This window comes from Nipponia nippon, unplaced genomic scaffold (assembly GCF_047370975.1).
Source record: "Nipponia nippon isolate SJK-2023a ecotype South Korea unplaced genomic scaffold, ASM4737097v1 scaffold_2, whole genome shotgun sequence".
Classification (NCBI taxonomy): Eukaryota; Metazoa; Chordata; class Aves; order Pelecaniformes; family Threskiornithidae; genus Nipponia; species Nipponia nippon.
Window position 1 is genome coordinate 101401010 of NW_028262336.1, and position 18648 is coordinate 101419657.

The 18648-nt window shown below is 40.7% G+C and overlaps 1 protein-coding gene across 11 annotated transcripts in view; it reads left to right on the forward strand.

The window, feature by feature from the left end:
- The window catches only part of LOC104010889 (uncharacterized), a 106395-nt gene that overhangs the window by 72654 nt on the left and 15093 nt on the right, over nt 1-18648 (forward strand). For 8 of the 11 annotated variants that reach the window (XR_015704468.1, XR_015704467.1, XR_015704469.1 and 5 more), the window contains 6 exons: nt 3529-3594; nt 7776-8188; nt 10051-10203; nt 14704-14860; nt 15710-15891; nt 16733-16791. Coding sequence is in view for 2 of the 11 variants with exons in the window: in XM_087756124.1 (XP_087612250.1) it covers nt 2106-2177; nt 3529-3594; nt 7776-8188; nt 10051-10114 (615 nt within the window). In the remaining 9 variants the exon portion in view is untranslated. Of the gene's footprint in view, nt 1-2088; nt 2178-3528; nt 3595-7775; nt 8189-10050; nt 10204-12744; nt 12929-14683; nt 14861-15709; nt 15892-16708; nt 16792-18648 lie in introns of all 11 variants that reach the window. The other 3 variants (XM_087756124.1, XM_087756123.1, XR_015704470.1) reach the window with 3 other exon arrangements.

The window sequence follows — 18648 nt, forward strand, 5'->3', positions numbered from 1 at the left end:
TTTACAGCTTTGGCCCCCTTGTCTCACTCTGTGTTACAGCACCTTTTTTGTACTTTATGTTACATATCCTCCCAACTGTATTTTTCTGACAGAAAAAGGAAATGTCTGTGGACTGAGGTCCTGAAAACGTGTGAGCTTTACTATTTAATTGGATGAAATGAGTATTATTTCCCACTTACCTTGATTTCCTGTGGGGTGAAAATCTTGCTTCTCTGAAATCAGTAGCAAACTTTCTGCTGAGTACGACAGGGTGGAGAGTTCATCAGTGATCCTTTACCAGCTAGTGATGTTGCCTACTGGAAGCTCAGAAAAAACCCAACCCCTTAATAATAACAACGTTAGAAAGAATACTTTTAAAAAATCAGGATTTAGAACTGTCAAATAAAATCCACAAATAAAATCCAAGCTGAATACAAAAGTTATACATATGATATGTTTAATATTGTTAGCTTTGGGGCCTTGCGGCCCAGATAGTTAGAGCTGCAAGATCCATTTGTGTTATGTGGGCTGTTACACTACATCCCTTACTTACCTCATCTTGTGGGCAAGGAGCTGCTTGCTCTGACTTCATGGAATTGCAGCTGTATTTGTGGAGTGCTCTCGTCCTTTGGCACTCCCTCCCCTCTACATTAATAGTGTTTGAATGCAGCAGCATTTTCTCTGGAAGCAAACTTCAAAATTTGTCTTTAATCCTGATGCAATGCATATTCAGAATTTTTTCTTTTCCTGGAGTTTAGTTCCAGAGGAAAACATACTTGACTGGTGCTCCTGCCAGCCAGCTGTGGTTTATAACAATAATTAACAGTAAGATACTGCAGCAGAAATGGGGAGTAGAGAAATGCAATCCAGCAGCTTCAGTTATGTGGTTCTGTTCACTTCTACAGATTCTGAAGTGCTTAACAAACAATCTTACAGGCAGGACGGGCAGCTCTGCCCATGAGGAAGGTTTCCTAACGCTTCCTGTTATAAGATTCTGTTTTCGTCTTTTTCAGAGCTTTGCCGAACTTAATGTATTTAGGCTAAATTTATTTTTATCCAGTCAGTCTCTAGGTTTTTTTGTGGTTTTGTTTTTTTTTTTAAATTTTTGAATTGAAAAGTGATTGAACTATTTATAAGAAGAAGGCAAGTAAAAAATATGTTTTTCTGCTTATGTAAAAAAAAATCTGACCCCTGTATTTTAAAAGGTCTTGGAGTAAAGACAAACCTTTCTCTGCCTTTGAATCAGGTATGTGCCTTTTGCCATCCTCACAAAGCCTTTCAAATTTGGTCGACTGTTTCAAGACGTGGAAAAAGCACGGTTACCAAATATTGCATAGAGATTTACTAAAGCCTAACAGCAAATATATCCCGAGATTTCCTCTTCTCTGCCTCACACTGCTCCTTCCCGTGATCAGACTTTCCATAGACCGTCCTCACAGAATGACTGAGCAGTCACTAGCTGGGTGCACCGGAGGCCAAACCAGAGGTGACACCTGTAGTGCTGTCCCTGGGCATTGCTTTGAGCTGCAGCGATGCTGTGCAGTGGAACCAAGAGTAGGGAGCCTGTCCCTCCTGAGCTGGAATGCAACTCAGGGCTCCCAAATTTTATCGTTCGTGTGCTGTTGGCAAGCCTCCAGCATAATTTCTCTTTGCCGCTAGCCTGAATACACATAGAGAGTGGGACAACCTCAACAAGGCCCTGAGCAACCACATCTAATGTTGCAATTAGTCCTGGTTTGAGCAGGGGGTGGGACCTCCTGAGGTCCTTCCCAATCTAAGTTAGTCCATGATTCTGTGTTTCTTTGCTGTCCGTTTCTCTATTAGTCTGTGTAGGCCTGAAGGTACTATCCTAGTTGATGGCTCTCTGTGGGTATGATGCACATCATAGTGGAAATAGTCTTTATTAGTTTGTTTGTAAAAACGAGTATATGCAAAACACCTCATTAAGATAATATTCAAGCTACATGGACAAGTCTCCTAAAATTAAGAATAACAGAATGATCTTTGCATCCTCAGTATGCTTCCATCATGTATTTGCATTGAAACACTGACTCTAGTTTTGTGATTGCGCTGCGTTTTTTTCTCATATGGCTTCATCCCTATATCTAGCATGGATCTGCTCTGAGATGAAGCAGCACCAAGGAGAACTGGTGGATGGTAACTGCAGAACTCTAGCTCACTTGTTGAGAAGGTGCAAGGTATTTTCTGAATGAAGCAGGGCATGGTAGAAAAAGAAAAGAGGGTCTCCAGGTTAAGGTAGTTGAATTCTGCTCTGAAGAGCTGGACAGTATCCCTGCCTCTTCTACTGTGCCCCTGTGTGGTAATGGGCAAACATTTCTTAAGTGGTTATTAATTGCCAAAAGAGCCTTTCTGCTTGTGCCAGGAGTATCTGGAACAGGATGATTGTGCAAATGTCATCCATCAATCACAACTCTTTCTTTGGTAATGTCATGTATGACATTCCATTTAATAAAGCCTTCATCAAGTCAGGTTAGGTAATTGATAGTTCCTTATATCTGTTTATCATCTAATATTCACTTTATATTTACACATTATACTTATTTATAAATGATTATTTGGCAATGAATTAGGCAAACTATCTCGAAAATCTCTGAAATTCATGGAAATGTTCAGGCAGCATATGAGATTGTTTTTCAAACCTCAGCAGGCTTAATTAAATCCTGCAGTTCATTCATTTGCGCTGAAGTCAATTGGAGTTTTACATGTGGAAAGTCTGCGAGATCAAAAATTATGCCCAATGGGCACATAGCTCTATGGAAGAAAATGTCTGCTCCGGATGGTAATATTTCTGACTTCTCATCAGCTAGACTCTCTCTCCCCCCTCACTTTTTCTCTCTTTCTCAATTAGCTTTTCTTGCATTTTTACGTGAGTGGTTCTGAAAGGGTTCCTGGAAAAAAAACTTGCTGCATATACTGTACATGTTTTCATTTACAGATCACTGAAATGGATAGGCAGATAAATAAATAGATAGGGTTTTCTGAGCTTGTGAAATATGTCGCATAATATAAAACCCTATTCTAAGCCTGTTTTGTCAAATATGTCAAATGGTATTTTTGGAATTATATTTCTGGAGTATATTTTCAGCATTTCTTATTACTGTTCTTGATCTATGCGCCCTTGCTTGACAGTCCCTTAATCTGTCTGATATAAACCGAATGAATAGCAGCATTTAAAAATATGGCTTCAGGGACTCCTTAGGAGGTTTCTTTGTAAGTGTACATTTACTAGTTCATCTGTAAATTTATTTTATGAGGTGTTTAAACCTCAAGAAAACTGAAAAGCATAATATTAATGCCTGGTTTACATCTACTGAAGTCAATGGGAACTTTGCAATTGACTTTAATGGTAGCCTATGTCCTCTAATTATGAAAGTGGCAAGGATGATATACACAAAACCACAAGGAGAGTTTTCTGTTTCATCATATCCTATTCTGTTTGCAGATGCATAAGCAAAGTACAATGTGGTTTGTTCTTGGATTAAACAATTCAGTGTTTGGACCTAATCCTGAACCATGTCGCTACTTTAGGTGGAGTTTTGCTTCTCAAAAGATCACAAACTGCTCATTCTCTGTGTGGCTCACGGAGGTGAAAAGGTAGGAAATCCAGCCAAATTTTCAAAGGCTTTTGAAAATTACGCTTTTGGTTTTGATCTTACATCTGCCCTATGGTATGAGTAATGGAAGAAGTTGATGAAGCAGTTTTCTTCCTAATTGTCTTGGTTTTTTTCATGTGATCAATTTTGACAGGGTTCCTGGAAATGCACATAATATCTGTAGTGCGTATGTACATGTTTTCCCTTAAGGTTCACTGAAGTGTAGTAGAAAGTTTCCATCACGTTGTTGTAATCCCAGGCATCATTTTCGTATTGTGTTAGTGAAAGTGAGTGAGAGTACACCACAACAGAAAAAGACTCCCAGAATTCAGCCTTTTTTCTGTTAGTTTAACAAGCACAGCAGTCTGGACAGGCTAGATCTGGTAAGCAATTTGTAGTAGTAAATAATGCTAGACAAAAATTCCCACAAGCTTCTTGTTGAGTCTGCTTCAGAGGTATTACTCATTTGGTGGCTGAAATGCTCGGCTTGCTTCACATTCTTAATGCTTGTGAAAGATTTAAATATTTTGTTGGTAACTGGAGCTGGTAGCACGCTGCAGACAAGAGCTCGTCAAAAGTTTTTGGATGGGGCCGTACTGAGTTGGAAAATGCCACTTGTGCAGGGTGAAGATGCTGTCCCCGGGGTGCATCAGCTCCACTGAAGCACCAGAGGCAGCCGAGCTGGGAGGCTGCTGCCCCATCCCCACCGCCCCCACCAGCCAACCCTCGGGTCTCTGCTGGGCTGATCAGACCCCTGGTGTGGCAGTAAATAACGAAGTGGGTAAAGTCACCTCTTAAGGTGGACAAAAGCTATGCCACAGAATTAGAAGGGAGTAAATTCTGGTTTCACCCCCTCCCAAGTCTCCCCCCGCTCCAGCATAGCCAGCTCCCACCTTGTCTGTGCGGTGGGCTAGCAGCTCTCTGGCTTCCTTCCCTTGCCTCCTGCCAGGCTGGTGGAGGATCAGACCTTTCTGGTCCTCCTCCCCAAGCCTCCTGAGTCCTCAGGCTGCTGCCCCTTCAGGCTACCCAGCCGCAAGGCTTCCTGATTTACAGGCGGCTGCTTTTTTGAGGTATCTCAGTGTTAGGGCAGCCAGGAGTCCAGCAGCCCTGGGGTTTGTGCTGTCCAGTGATGCAATTGCTTTGGGAGTGAGCTGGAAATATCGTATACTGGCTTTCTCAAATAAACAGTGTGTCATAAATTCTCCCTCAGAAAAAAAGCGCTTATTAGTATTTATTGCTGGCCTAACGCAAAATTTGTCTGTGTCAAAATTACTTTGGGAAAAGTTAGTTAAAAGAGAACCTGTAAAGATCATTCTAGATGGCTGCTGTAGCCCTTAGTTCATCTTTATCATCTAGACATGATCAGAGATCTCTGTAGTATAATTAAAGAAATAAATAACGACTGGAAATTATGTCTTTATGGGAGACGTAGACTTCCTAGATGTAGGTTGGAGGAAGGCATGCAGAAGTAGGGACTGATTTCTCAAGGTACCTATAAACACGGTAGATGAAATACTTCTTCATCAAATGACTTCTCAACCAATCCTATTTTAAACTTAGTTTTGATGAGCACCGTGGCTTCTGTGGAAGAATAAAAATAAAAGAAATTTTGAAACAAGTACTCACAAGTCTACTGTGTTTACACTAAATAGAAGAATAAATAGAAGCAGGACTGTAGTTAAGGTTCCTGATTTTGAAGAGGAAAATTTTGACATGAGTTAATTACTGAAGTTGTGGGGATTGAGGAGCCAAGGGTCTGAAATGTGGAGGAGGTGTAGAGTTTTTAGAGTTTCAGATGTGAAAACTGCCTAGAACTTATATCCCAAACAAAAGAAAAAAATAGTCGTGAAAGGCACCGTATCCAATTTGATGGGTAATCATCACAGAAAAGATGTTGGTAGGTAATGCAAGAACAGGGGAAAAAGAGAGATCAGTAAAGATAGTTGTGTCTCAGAAGGCAGGTTATGTACGAATAAAGTAAAAACAAATGAAAGGAGCTTGAGAGAAATACCAAAAAGTTCTTCATCTAGAAAAAATGTGTGAGAGTGTGTGGGTTGACCCTGGCTGGATGCCACATGCCCACCCAAGCCACTCTATCACTCCCCCTCCTCAGCTGGACAGGGGAAAGAAAATATAACGAAAGGCTCATCGATCGAGATAAGGACAGGGAGAGATCACTCACCAGTTACTGTCACAGGCAAAACAGACTCAGCTTGGGGAAATTAGCTTAATTCATTACCAGTCAAATCAGAAAAGGGTAATGAGAAATAAAACCAAATCCTAAACCACCTTCCCCCCACCCCTCCTTTCTTCCCAGGCTCAACTTTGCTCCTGATTTTCTCTACCTCCTCCCTCGCAGCGGTGCAGGGGGACGGGGAATGGGGGTTGTGGTCAGTTCATCACACGTTGTCTCTGCCAATCCTTCCTCCTCAGGGGGAGGACTCCTCACACTCTTCCCCTGCTCCAGTGTGGGGTCCCTCCCATGGGAGACAGTCCTCAATGAGCTTCTCCAACGTGGGTCCTTCCCAAGGCCTGCAGTTCTTCACAAACTGCTCCAGCGTGGGTCCCTTCCATGGGGTGCAGTCCTTCAGGAACAGACTGCTCCAGCGTGGGTCCCCCGTGGAGTCACAAGTCCTGCCAGCAAACCTGCTCCAGCCTGGGCTCCTCTCTCCACAGGTCCACAGGTCCTGCCAGGAGCTTGCCCCAGCGCAGGCTTCCCATGGGGTCACAGCCTCCTTTGGGCATCCACGTGCTCTGGCGTGGGGTCCTCCATGGGCTGCAGGTGGATATCTGCTCCACCATTAACCTCCATGGGCTGCAGGGAGACAGCCTGCCTCACCATGGTCTTCACCACAGGCTACAGGGGAATCTCTGCTCTGGTGCCTGGAGCATCTCCTCCCCCTCCTTCTTCCCTGACCTTGGTGTCTGCAGAGTTGTTCCTCTCACATATTCTCACTCCCCTCTCTCCGGCTACAATCGCACTGTTATTTTTCCCCCCGTCTTAAATATGTTACCCCAGAGGCGCTACCGCTGTCGCCCATGGGCTTGGCCTTGGCCAGCGGTGGGTCTGCTTAGATCCACGTGGCATTGGCTCTATTGGCCATGGGGGAAACTTCTGGCAGCTTTTCACAGAAGCCACCCCTGTAGCCCCCCTGCTACCAAAACCTTGCCATGCAAACCCAATACAAAGAGAAAGGCTCCTGTGCTGCAAAGACGAACTGTAATCTGTGCTGGATAAACTGGTGATGATCTAGCAACAGTGCAAAGTCTGGAGGCTTACTGAGGGTATGGAAATGGCAATTAACCAACCAAGGGAGGAGCAAAGCTCAGGACAATTAATGGGCTCCAGTAAGGGGGGTGGGGTAACTGTTGTTCCAGCATTCAGACAGAACAGGTATATGAAACCATAGGTGAGAATGTCTCCTAAGGAGAAAAGGGACCACGTGACAAGAACACAGAAGGGAGGAGAGAGTCACGTGGACAAGAGCAGGCCGATTAATCTGACCTCAGGGGGGGCAAAGCTTTAAAACAGATCTTGAAGAAAAGAAATCTTGAAGAAAAGAAAAGATAGTAAACAGAAAAAGAAAAAATAAATAATTAATTTTGAAAAAAAAACCCAAACCTTGAATGTGGTATGCAAACCTGGTACTTCAATTTGCTGGAAAAGTGACATCTTGTAAAATCTAATCTTTCTGGATCTCAGTGAAGAATTTGCTGTATGTCCCCAGGAAATATTTTTCTCTGAGAAGGAGGAGACAAATAGGGAAGTAGGGGGGACGTGAGGAGGAGAAGAGTAGTGAAGTAGCAATTCTCTAATCAAGTTTACCTGCTAGTTTGGGTCAGGTAGTTATGCTTTTTTTTTCCCCATGAACCGACATTACATCCTGTGCAGTCTGCAGTGCTTAGCAGTCCTGTGCAGACGCAGAAGGCACACACACTCTGTGTGTGTATATTCTCTCTTGTTTTGCTCTTACCAGAGTTTAAAATATATGACATTTTGGCTGAAACTATATGTTTTTAGATGGAAAACTGTAACTGTTTGTCTGGTGTTTGGGGTAGGATTATAAAATGACAGACAACTCGGAGAAAGGGCAACAGTGTAGAAGGAAAAAAAAAACAATGCAAAAAGTAGAAATACAAAATTATGCACCACTCAGGAACCTTCTCACTTCCTCTGTGCAGCGGAACTGTTGTGGCTCTGGATCTGTATCGCATTTGGGGTCAAACTCCCATACAGCACTAACCATTCCTAGAGGGAAGGAAGGAGCGGTGTACACCTCCTCTGCTGCCCCGTCGTCCGGGAAGGGAGACGGACTGCCCAGCAAAGAGCACAGTGAGCTTTCCTCAAGCGCGATGAGGGTAGCACATACTCGTGGCTGCGTTCAGATCCTGCCCTACAAGCAGAAGTGCACACAGATGGGTTGGTTCAGGTTTCCGGGAGCCTTCCCATTTCACTTCCCCGTGTCGCTGCTGTGTGTGCTCCCCTTGCACACCAGGGACTTCCAGCACTTACCGGCCTTTAGTGCTCTGAAGAAATGGGCACACTTCCCCAGTTGCAAACCTGGGCCTTCCAGACCTCTTCAGGCCGATATAGGGTAAGTGACATCCAGAAAACATGTTACCTGGTATTCATCCTTGTGGGACGAGCACTTGGTCACTGAGAAGTGGCTGCATGGTGTCTGCACAGCACAAAGAAGTTACTGCACCCCAGAGATGAGCAGTTCCCTCCAACTTGGCTGTAAAGGACTATGGTTGGAAGGAGAGGAATTTATCTGAGAGAGGCAACAAAGAGGTACATGATGATAAAGTCCCTTACAAATACAGAAATTATGTGGGTAAGACAAACAAAGAAAGCTTGAGACAAAAGAGAGAAAGGTAAGGATATATTTTTTTCAGGGGGAAGAAAGTACTCTCTGAAGTACAGCATCAACCAAAGCTGGGGGAAGCTGGTTACAGGAGGAAGAAAAGCATGTCCTTCAGGCAGAGGAAAAGCTACACATGCAAAACTAGTGGGAAAATGAAACCATGGCATGATATATGTGTATCTCTTGTTCTGTGTGGATCAGTTTAAAGTAATGCTGAACTCTGATGTTAGAGATCACTTCTACAGAGCCTGTGGCTGTCCCTGAGGAGGTCAGCTGAAGCCAGAATGCCTTCGAGGAGGAGCTTTTTGGTCATAGCGTGGTTTAGCAGCTAAGGGAGTTTGGATGAGCTGGGACACGTCATAGGGCATATGCTGTTTGGTGGGGGAAGGGATGGGAGGACTTCTATGGGAAATGATGCTGGTAACACATTACTAGAAGTGATGAGAGCACTTAAAACCATTGTAGCTGCAGTGCTCAGATCCAAACAATTTTCCCAGCAGCTGCCTAGTAAGAAGTGGGATGGGTCTATGGCAATCATGCATATCTCATGATTTGGTGAGCTGGGCTTAAAAGGTTGAAGTTAAGAATGCCCTCGGTGAAATAAAAAGAATGGGACATGAAAGTAATCCCAACGCCAAGGTTATTTCATGTCATGTGAGTTCAATAAGTAGAGTTGAGAGAGCAGAAAAATTTGGCCAAATTCAGAGCTCTGATCCTTGTGCAGGGGCTTATTTGAATCCCAGGCTGTTTCTATCCCATGCATGCATTTCATTTGCTATGTGTAGCACTAAAAACTGGAAAGACTGCTTAAGGGTGAGCAGTAACCTGAGCTCAAAACTCAAGCTGACCTCTAATCTGGCAAGAAAAGCAGTGCTATCACTTTGGGATGAGAAGTGTCTTTTTGCTGGATTCTAGCACAGAACTGAGACAGTCACGGTCAATTGTCGATAATGGTGTGCTCAAGGAGACAGTCCTTGAGCTAAGTGGAAGCAGCTCGAAAACCTGTTTCAGTAAAGCTCCTCAGGCTCTGACAGTAAAAAGTAGGAACATATTTGCACAATCATCTTTTCTGCAATTTCCTCTCTGCTTTTCGGCTAGCTCAAACCTTGTGGCGATGGCCAGGCTATCACAGGTTTGGGGATTATACCAGTCTTTCTGCTTCCAGCCTGCTGCTGTTCTCAGCAAAGCGCTTACCCTGAGGTCCCACTCTGAAGGCAGTGGGATGTAGCCAGGTACTTCGTGAAGTCATTGCTTTGTTAAGGAGGTTAAGGAGGATAAACTGAAGTTATGATAAGGTTCCAGCTTTTGACAGTCACAATGATATGTGTGACAAACAAGGACTCTATAAACAGAAGTACGTGTAACCATAGGTAGGACTGAAACTTTGATCAACTTTGCAAGAAATATGTTTAAAGAAACTCTCCAGCTCTAAACTATCTGTTGAAACAGTCAGTCTCATGTGTCTTATATTTACCACTGGTTCACAGCAATGTACCCATTTTTCATGTGTTTGCATTTACCAAAATAAAAACAATCTTTGGAAATCAGTCATTTAACTATCATAATAAAGCAATGTTACCTTCTTTTCACAGATGGGAGAACGGAAGGAACAGAGATGTGAAGTTATCTGCTGAAAGCCATAAAGGAGGCCAGTAACAAATCCAGGAATAGAAGCCAAGTCTCCAGCCTAATGCAGTCTAATACTGTAACCAACAAGAAAGTTTGCCTTCTGATGTTACAATGAGGTATGCCATAGCAATACCTATATATTAATAATTTACCCAAGGGGAACGCATTTCAATGTGTATATTTGCCTATGCTCTTGTAAGTAATTCAAAAGAATTCTCTGAATTCTAATTCTGAATTGAATTTCTAATACTGGTTTCTTCATAACTGGGCATTTTTTTCACAAATATTTCTTCGTAAGTCATGTTTAAAACAAACAGTTCTCAAAATCTGATTTATTAAAATTACCACAAGTTAATGTCCAAAAATATCCCAGAGTAGCTTCAATAACTCGTATTTCTAGATATTTTAGAGTCCAGCTTCAGGGTTTTCTTCAGGGTCCAGAGCACCTACACTTCATCTTGCCTTTGTAGAAGATGGTGGCTAGTTGGCGTCTCAGAAAAAGGAAGTTGTGTATTCCCAATGAGGGTGTTCTTTTAGCATTGGAAATCAGTTGTGGAAATATTGCTGTAAATGTGTTGGGAGCATCAAAAGCTCAAGTCTGGCTCCAGTTTAGCTGGAGGAGAGACTACTCCAATAGACCCAGGCAACAGAGGTGCTGTGAATACGGAAGCCCATTACAGAGCCTAATGCTGCCTGGTGTATTGAGGAGTATTTGTCGCAGTTTTGGCAAAGGTACAACTTGCTTTCTGTCTCTCCTAGCTATGTCCTCCTATACCGAGTCAGGAACATGTGCACAATGCTTCTCTTTGAGATGCTAATCTTTTGGGGTATTAAGCACCAATAGCTGCATTAGCAGCTGGTTTTACTTGCACTTGAGGGTTTGAAGCAGCGCAGCAGCTTTTTGCATAGGATAGGGAGGGTTTCCTTCTGGCTTTCACCTCAATCTGACATATTAATGCTGTGGGCTTCCCAAAATAGTGCTAGTGTCCAACACTGAAACACCACTGAAGCATTCCCTTAGTTGTAGGTAGCTTGGTGATTTATTAAGAGCAAATATTAAATCAGATTGGAAAACTATATTACTTCTACAACATACTCCTTATAGCACCTTTACAGTTTACAAGTCTTTATTTTCAGTAGTTTGCCTGGACACAGGTGATGAGTATGCTAAGAGAACATGTCAGGTTAGCTACAATCAAACCTATAAAGTATCTGCAATTCATCCATGCTTCTCCCACCAGCAGGTGTCATTCTGGAAAAAGGAAAATATTGTAAATTCCCGAACTGGAGAATTTGGCTGTGAGAAAGGAGAAAAAAAATATGTTTGCTTAAAATATAGCTTTTGAAGGATACTTTACTCCAAATGAAAACCAAGAGAAAGTCGGTTGGTCTGCATTTTGTAATAATCTTTGTGCAGTGTGTAATCCTAACATACAACCAACACACGGCAGACAATTGGTAAGGCAAACCAATGTCTAGTTAAAGCTGTCTTCTGCTTTTTACTGTTCTCTGTGATATCTTCACCACTGCCCACTCACCCCCATGACTATAAAATCAGTGATATTCATCAGTCTTTATGATGGGCTTTCATCTTCAGTGTCCCCAAAGGAAACACAGAATTAAGCTGTTGAATTCAGATCTCATTTACTTCAAGGTAAACTTGAAGTAATCTCATTGAAGCAACTGAAATCAATAGAATTGCTTGGGATTTAGTCTGAAGCAACCAAAAGTAGTATTTTACTTTCTACTCCATAAATGACCCTCAAGCAGAAAATAATCACGTAATCATTTTAATGTCTGTTATAATATTTATGTTTTCCTTTACGTGTTCATCTGGGTATTAGCTGCAGCCTCCTTTAATATGAAGAGATTCTTTTTGATTTCTCATAATCACAGTGAGAAAGCTATGGCTGAGTTATAAAGAACCGAGACCCTGCTGATTCATTTCTGAGGGCTCCTGGTCTACCAAATCTAGTCTTCTGGCTGCTAAAAACAAACGTATCGTGAAATCCATACAGAAGGTGTCTTGCCCACCCTATATACTACTGGAAGTTTGTTCCAACCCATCACAGCTCTGATGATTATAAATATTTTTCTATCTTTCAGCCTAAATTTATCCAGGGCCCTTGTGTCTGTATTGTCCTTTTACATTAAATAGTTTTTTTCCCCTCTACTGTGGTTTTCTCCATGCTGATGTATTTAGGAAAATCAATGACACTCCCTCTCAGGCTCAATTTTCGTAAACCAAAGGTGCTAAGCTGTGGGCCAACGTGCCGTGCACAGCCTGCCAGGATGGCTCCTCTCACCCAACGTTGACTTTCCCCAGGAGCAGGCTGTGGGCTGGGGGGGCGCCTTGTGGCGGCCCATGTGGTCCCTTCCCCTAATATTTGGATCAGCATGTAGCTGGGAAGTTTGGGCCCGAGCATCCTAGACTGAACTTAATAATTTGCACAGTTTTCTTGCAGAAGCTTACTTTTCCATCGCCCAGCATTACTTTAAGTTAAATTGATCTTTTTTAAACAAAGGCAAGCAGAAATGTGCATCCTTCATTATTGCCTTGCATGCAACATTAATGCAACAGCCTCCACACCCTGCTAGAAATACTTCACCTGATACATCTTAGCGCTGTATCTACCTTTCTCGTATCTTCATCACAGTCATCTTCCAGTTGACTAGTCCAGCCAGGCTGATCTTCTCAGCCATTTCTGGAAGTACTACTACAAAGGACTATTTGCTACTGCGATATGATGCTCCACCAAAACTCTTGGAATCAAAGGGAAATTTGCTTGAGGAAAAACAAGAGAACAAGCTCCAAGGCTTGGCTGTGAGGAGCACATTAAAGTAGGAATTAATTTTACATTTTTAGAATTTGTAATTACAACAAAGTGATGTAAAATAATTGTACTGTAGGCAGCCATAACTTTTTCAAGATGTTATTTAACTACGAATGTCACAATGCTTTTCTCATGAATAGTATCAAGCACTCGGTTGCTGAATGAGAAAAAATAGTATATAAATTTAGAATTAAAAACTTCACTCTAAAATAGCTAAAAGTTGTAGTCTTGGATTTGCATGAAGCCTGCATTAGTGTTTTCTGACTTTTTGAGTATTTAACTTTGAAATTGTAGTGGTATTCTAAAATTTGAAGTTAGAAAGTATAAAAATGTTGTCAATGTGACTAGTTCATTATGCGCTTTATTTTTATAGGACCTACATAACAAGCGGTGATGATCTCCCAACAGGTTTATATACAGTAAAGTATGAGATTTAGACAAAATTTCATGCAGTAAAGTATGAGATTTAAACAAAATTATTTCTTTGGAGTTCTTACAATTTTTTTCATGTTTTTAGTTAAGTGAAATCATATAAAATTTTGTTTAGTCTTTTTTGGTTTTTAATTTTAGTGTTTTATTTTATTAATTTTAAAAGAAATGCATGTACCTAAACATAGACCTCGTGTGTCATTTTAGAGGCCCTGGGGATCCCACCTGGCCTCTCACTGCCAGTTCAAAGGTGCAGGTCTCCTGTAGGTCCCACATCATATCTGGGTATACTCCAGGGTATTCCAGCAGGCATTAGGTACCTTCTTTTAGGCATCCGAATTTCTCCTTTAGATAAATTCTGTAAAAGATAATATGCCTTTACAAATGCTTAACAAAATTAATGATAGTACAGCTGTGAAGGTAATTCCATCTAAGGTGTTTTATTTAAGTAAGTTTAACAAGACATAGAGGCAGGAAAGTAATTTCGTATCTAACAAGTACGGAATGATTGTGTTTAATGGGATGCTATCAGGAGTCTGTTTTGAATTATGGTGGCTGAGCTGAACCTGTGTGTGAGTTGGAAGCTGCTGTTGCTGAGGGTATGCACCATGAAAGGTCCTGGCCAGAAATCTGGGCCTTCTCATCAGGAGCATAGCGGTCTGATGTTCAAAACTACTGGGAGTCGGGCAAAACTAAGCTTAATTCCTCAGTTTTGGGCATGATGCAGCAAACTAATTTTGCTGAAGAAAGCAGTAATTTCAGGTACCAGGGCACTCAGATAGAGGGAATTAGAGAAATACTTGGATTAATTACATAGGCAATTAGAAACCTATGTTAATCAGGTCCATATTTGATGGTCTACTGAATCAGAAGGAAGTTAAAAACCTTGAATATAATAATCTAGTTATATATGAATTGTACAATGTGGGTTTGAGCATTACTGAATTGTTCTTTTATAACAAGAATTCATTGTATATAATATATAAAAATTATATATTGTGTATGTAGAAAATATATAACTCATCTTAAAATGAAATTAAAGCTATTGAAAGGTAGTAAATTCTGGATAAAATTCACCACAGGCATTAATTAGGATTGTATAGACAGAAACACTTTCCCATGAGCTTTTTTAAATCAGTCACTAGCATTATGATTGATAGGAATTTGGACTACTTTTGCAGAAGTTTAAGAAATGAAATTGTTACAGAAAAAGGCATCACGTAGGGTGACTTACAAAGCAAACACAAAATCTGATTTAGTAGTGTACAACATTAATTTTATAATTTGTGAATGAAGCAGAACTGTTTACCTGTACTAATTTTTTTTTTTTAAGTCTTTATTAATCTTTTTCAGAGTGAACCCCCAAGGCATGACTGCGATGGTTGTTTGAAACAAGAAACAGATACCCTCTTGGTGTCATTCATTTCACTGATCACTGGGAATCTGAGCCTGAATGAAGGTGGAGGAAGACTCCTACAGAGAACTGGGAATGGTTTGTCCCTTAGGAAGGGTATAATGGCATTTTTAATGTTTTTACCAAATACCAGGGCATGTGATAAAAGTTTATGGATTGAGAATTAATTGGAAGATTGTGAAATGAGAAAGAATGCGCATTATGGGAAGCCCTGGAGAGCTACAACTTAAGCACCCTGAAATTTGTGTCCAAGCCCACAGAATATCTCTTGAGTTATTTGAACCATCTCAGATGACTGTTATTTTTTATATGATTTACCAGCCTGTAAGCTCCCCTGGCCAGACTGGGAAAAGACGTTCCTTTTATTAATGTTAGACCAGGGGACTAATGTGTATTCTGGGTAGTGAAACATTTGGTTTATGGAATTAGCTACAGAATTCAGATTTTTAAAAAAAAGGCAGCATGAAATTGTACCTGGGAGGCGGTACATGTTTTAAAAAATGCTGTTCAAAAGATTATGTGCTTATATCTAAAGTCCATTATCTGCAACATAAAGGTTTACACTTTTATGTGTATTAAATAACATATCTATATGATGAAATGTGAAATGTATAATTAAAATAATTACTATGAGTATAGAACTATGTAAATATTATCTAAATCATATGTGTAAACATTAAATACACTGTTTCATTTCTAGAGGTTACAGAAAACACTTTAAAATTTTATACAGTCTTTCCACCCCTCCTATTTTTTAATGTAATTGCAGTTTTAGAGCTAATATGTCTATTCGTTTTTTAATATTTGCAGTAGTGTTAAATTTTACTGAGGAACAATTTAGTTTGGGGAAACCGTTACACTTTATCCCAACTGTAGTTCGTGTTGTTTGAACAAGGAGTCCCTGAGTATTTGTCCCAAATACCAATATTTTTACTCCACTGGCAGCTATGTATTCGTGGTCACCCTACGGCAACGTATGCAAAGAATGTACACAGTGGCAGTGCCTCTTCCAGAGAGTACCAGGAGGAAACTGGATGTGGTCAACCCACACATAATTTGCTCTTCTTGGTGGAGGTCTCACGTAGACAGCACTTAAATGACACTTTTTGTTTCTGGATAAGATGAAGGTAAGAGATAGAAACTATTCGAAAGCCATTGCTTATGTTCCCTGAAACGGGCTAAAAAGAACAGCTCTTCTGAGACACAGCTTTACACTGAACATACCCAGAGCTGTGTCATTATTAATTCTGAAAATGTGTTTACAATGGTTAGGTAAAATATTTAGCTACTATTTAAATATTTTGAGGTATTATAGCTCATACACGAATTTTAGATGGCTACTGCACTTAACATTTCCAATTTAAATAACTGGTTTCATTAAGATTTTTGGTGATACAAATTAATAACAAAAGGCAGTTAATACAGAGTGCAGTCATGAGACCAAAATACATGTGGTTTAAATTTAAAGAATTAAATGTTAGCATTTCCCTATAGAGAAAGGTTATTTGGGCAGTGGTGTACTGACATTATCACCACCCACGGAGAAGGGGACCTGTTGGTTAAGCAGAAATTCAAAAAAGGAAGAATGTAGGTCTACAGGGTTTGCTTGGTGTAAGTGAATCACACAGGAAAAATGCTGATACCCAGAGTCGTCGTAGTGACCTTCTTTGATGGTTAGAAAGAGAAATGAGCATGCAATATTTTTGTCAAGTTAGAAGGTTTAGGTTGCTTGCTAGGTAAAATCGGTCTTGGTTATTAATATAGTGGAAAGTTAAATGATGAACATGGAAATATGATAATAAGTACTGTTGTAAATTACACAGAAATTATTTTCTGTGGCCATTGAGAATGATAACCCAATGTGTTAACCATTGGGCTCAAGAGCTGCTAAGAAAATAAATGTGGAAAGTGGAAAAAATAAAGGATAAATGTGTGTTTAATTAGGTGTTTCCTCAAAACTTCCTTCAGGAAGGTGTTTCTGGACACTACCATACTGCTTCTGACAAATCATGTCTGTTAACGTAAAGGTAAGCAAACAGCATTCAGTTAGCAGTAAATAGCTCTATCTGTATCTCTGGATTTCTGTTTAAGCAAACTTTTATAATAATTTTATTGGATCAAGCTAGAAACAAATCTATTAAAAATAACAATTACTAATTTGCCGCTATTTAATGTTAGTTTAATCCGACAACTCCGGGATGGCTTTGCCTATTATTCCTGGAAGAAACTACATAAAATTGCGTGGTTTTGAGTAGTTTCATGCAGACATGGGACTGCACAGAAAAGCCAGGTCTCAACATGACTGCATGTAGGGAAAGCTTGTCTCTCCCCCTCAGTCTGACAGCTTGAACGCAGGATGAGCTAAACCCCAGGCTACCAGTACTCTGCACTTCGGATTTTGAAACTTTCTGGGTGAGATATAGTTTCAACATGAAAAGTCAAAATAGAGTGGTTTACAATCAGTTTTGCTTTGTTTGAAGCTAAAACTCAAAGCAAAACTCATGGGCTATAGAAGCAAAACATAAGAAAGTTAACACAAAAACTCTGCAAACTGAACAAGCTGGTTTCACTCAGCTCTTGAAATAACCCTTTTTGCAAGTTCACTTTTCAATTGCACATGTGTGAGATATCAAAAATTAGTTGGTTTCACTACCCCGTGGCACAGATGAATGCCACAGCTCTAGAACATTACCCTCCATCCGAGCAAGGTCTCGTTCTCACTCTCCGTCTCAGCTGATCGTTCGGACATCTGCCAAGAGATTAAATATTCTCAGTCCCAGGCTAGTTACCTTTAGCTTTTGCTCATCTATAAAACAAGGGATTTGGGGTAAGACCCAGATCCCAGTCTGTATGTTTTTTATGGTTGTATCCAGCTCTGAACTAATTTCCTAAATCTCTAACAATGCTCTAAATGGCACCCCACCCCAAAATGGCAGGAGTAACTTCACCTCTGGGAGGTCATCCAAGGATTCATGTGTTTTAAGTTCAAAGCCTGGTATTTCAGAGATGCTGAACACCTGCTGCTCTTCCTAGCTGCTATGGGAGCTGCAGGTGCCCATGCCCTTGTGAAGATCAGACCCCTGCTCCCATGGTGCTCTTATTTAGTGCAGCAATAAATGATCCCCTGCTCTGCTTTCACTTTTTGTAAAATTTTAGTGCAACTGGCATGAAACAAACCTATGAACTGCACTGAGACAGAGCTACTTTTAGCAGAGCATTGCTGGGTGTGTATGAATTCAGACTGGTCAGGGCTCCTTTGCTTGCTGGGCAGCTGATCCATTTTCTTTCCCCAAAAATATTGAGGGACTGAACTCTTGAGCTTCCAAAATTATCACTGACCAAGAAGCAAGGTCTCGGCAGCAGTGGGGCTGAGTCAGCTTCTAGATGTAAATCTCAGACTTTGGCAACTTTGTTGAGAAGAATTAGTGATGTTGAGAAAAAAAATTAATATCAGATAATCAGTGATCTTGTGTGCATATATTTTGCTTATTCATATGTCAAATTTTCGTGGTGAACCGATACCTAGGAAAATGCAGAGTCTAAGGGGGATGGTTGAGTTTGAAGGTTTAAGGGTATCTTGAAATACAGCTCACAGACTGCATTACACAAGGATTATTGTGAGTGGAATTTACAATATAATAGCTCACCTCTGCACAAGAGTGAGTTTTATATGGTGTGAGCATATGTTACCAAAAAAACCCATTGGGCTGTTGGTGGAACGCAAATACTATGTGACTCTGAATCTCACTTGGTATTTTAAACCATGAGAGTTTCAGATTTGAGTCATAGTAACTTGTAAGTAGGAGATAGATATATATATATATGCATATATAGCACACGAGCTGTAAGCAAGGCTTCTGCCTTGGGGTTATTTTCCCCTCAAA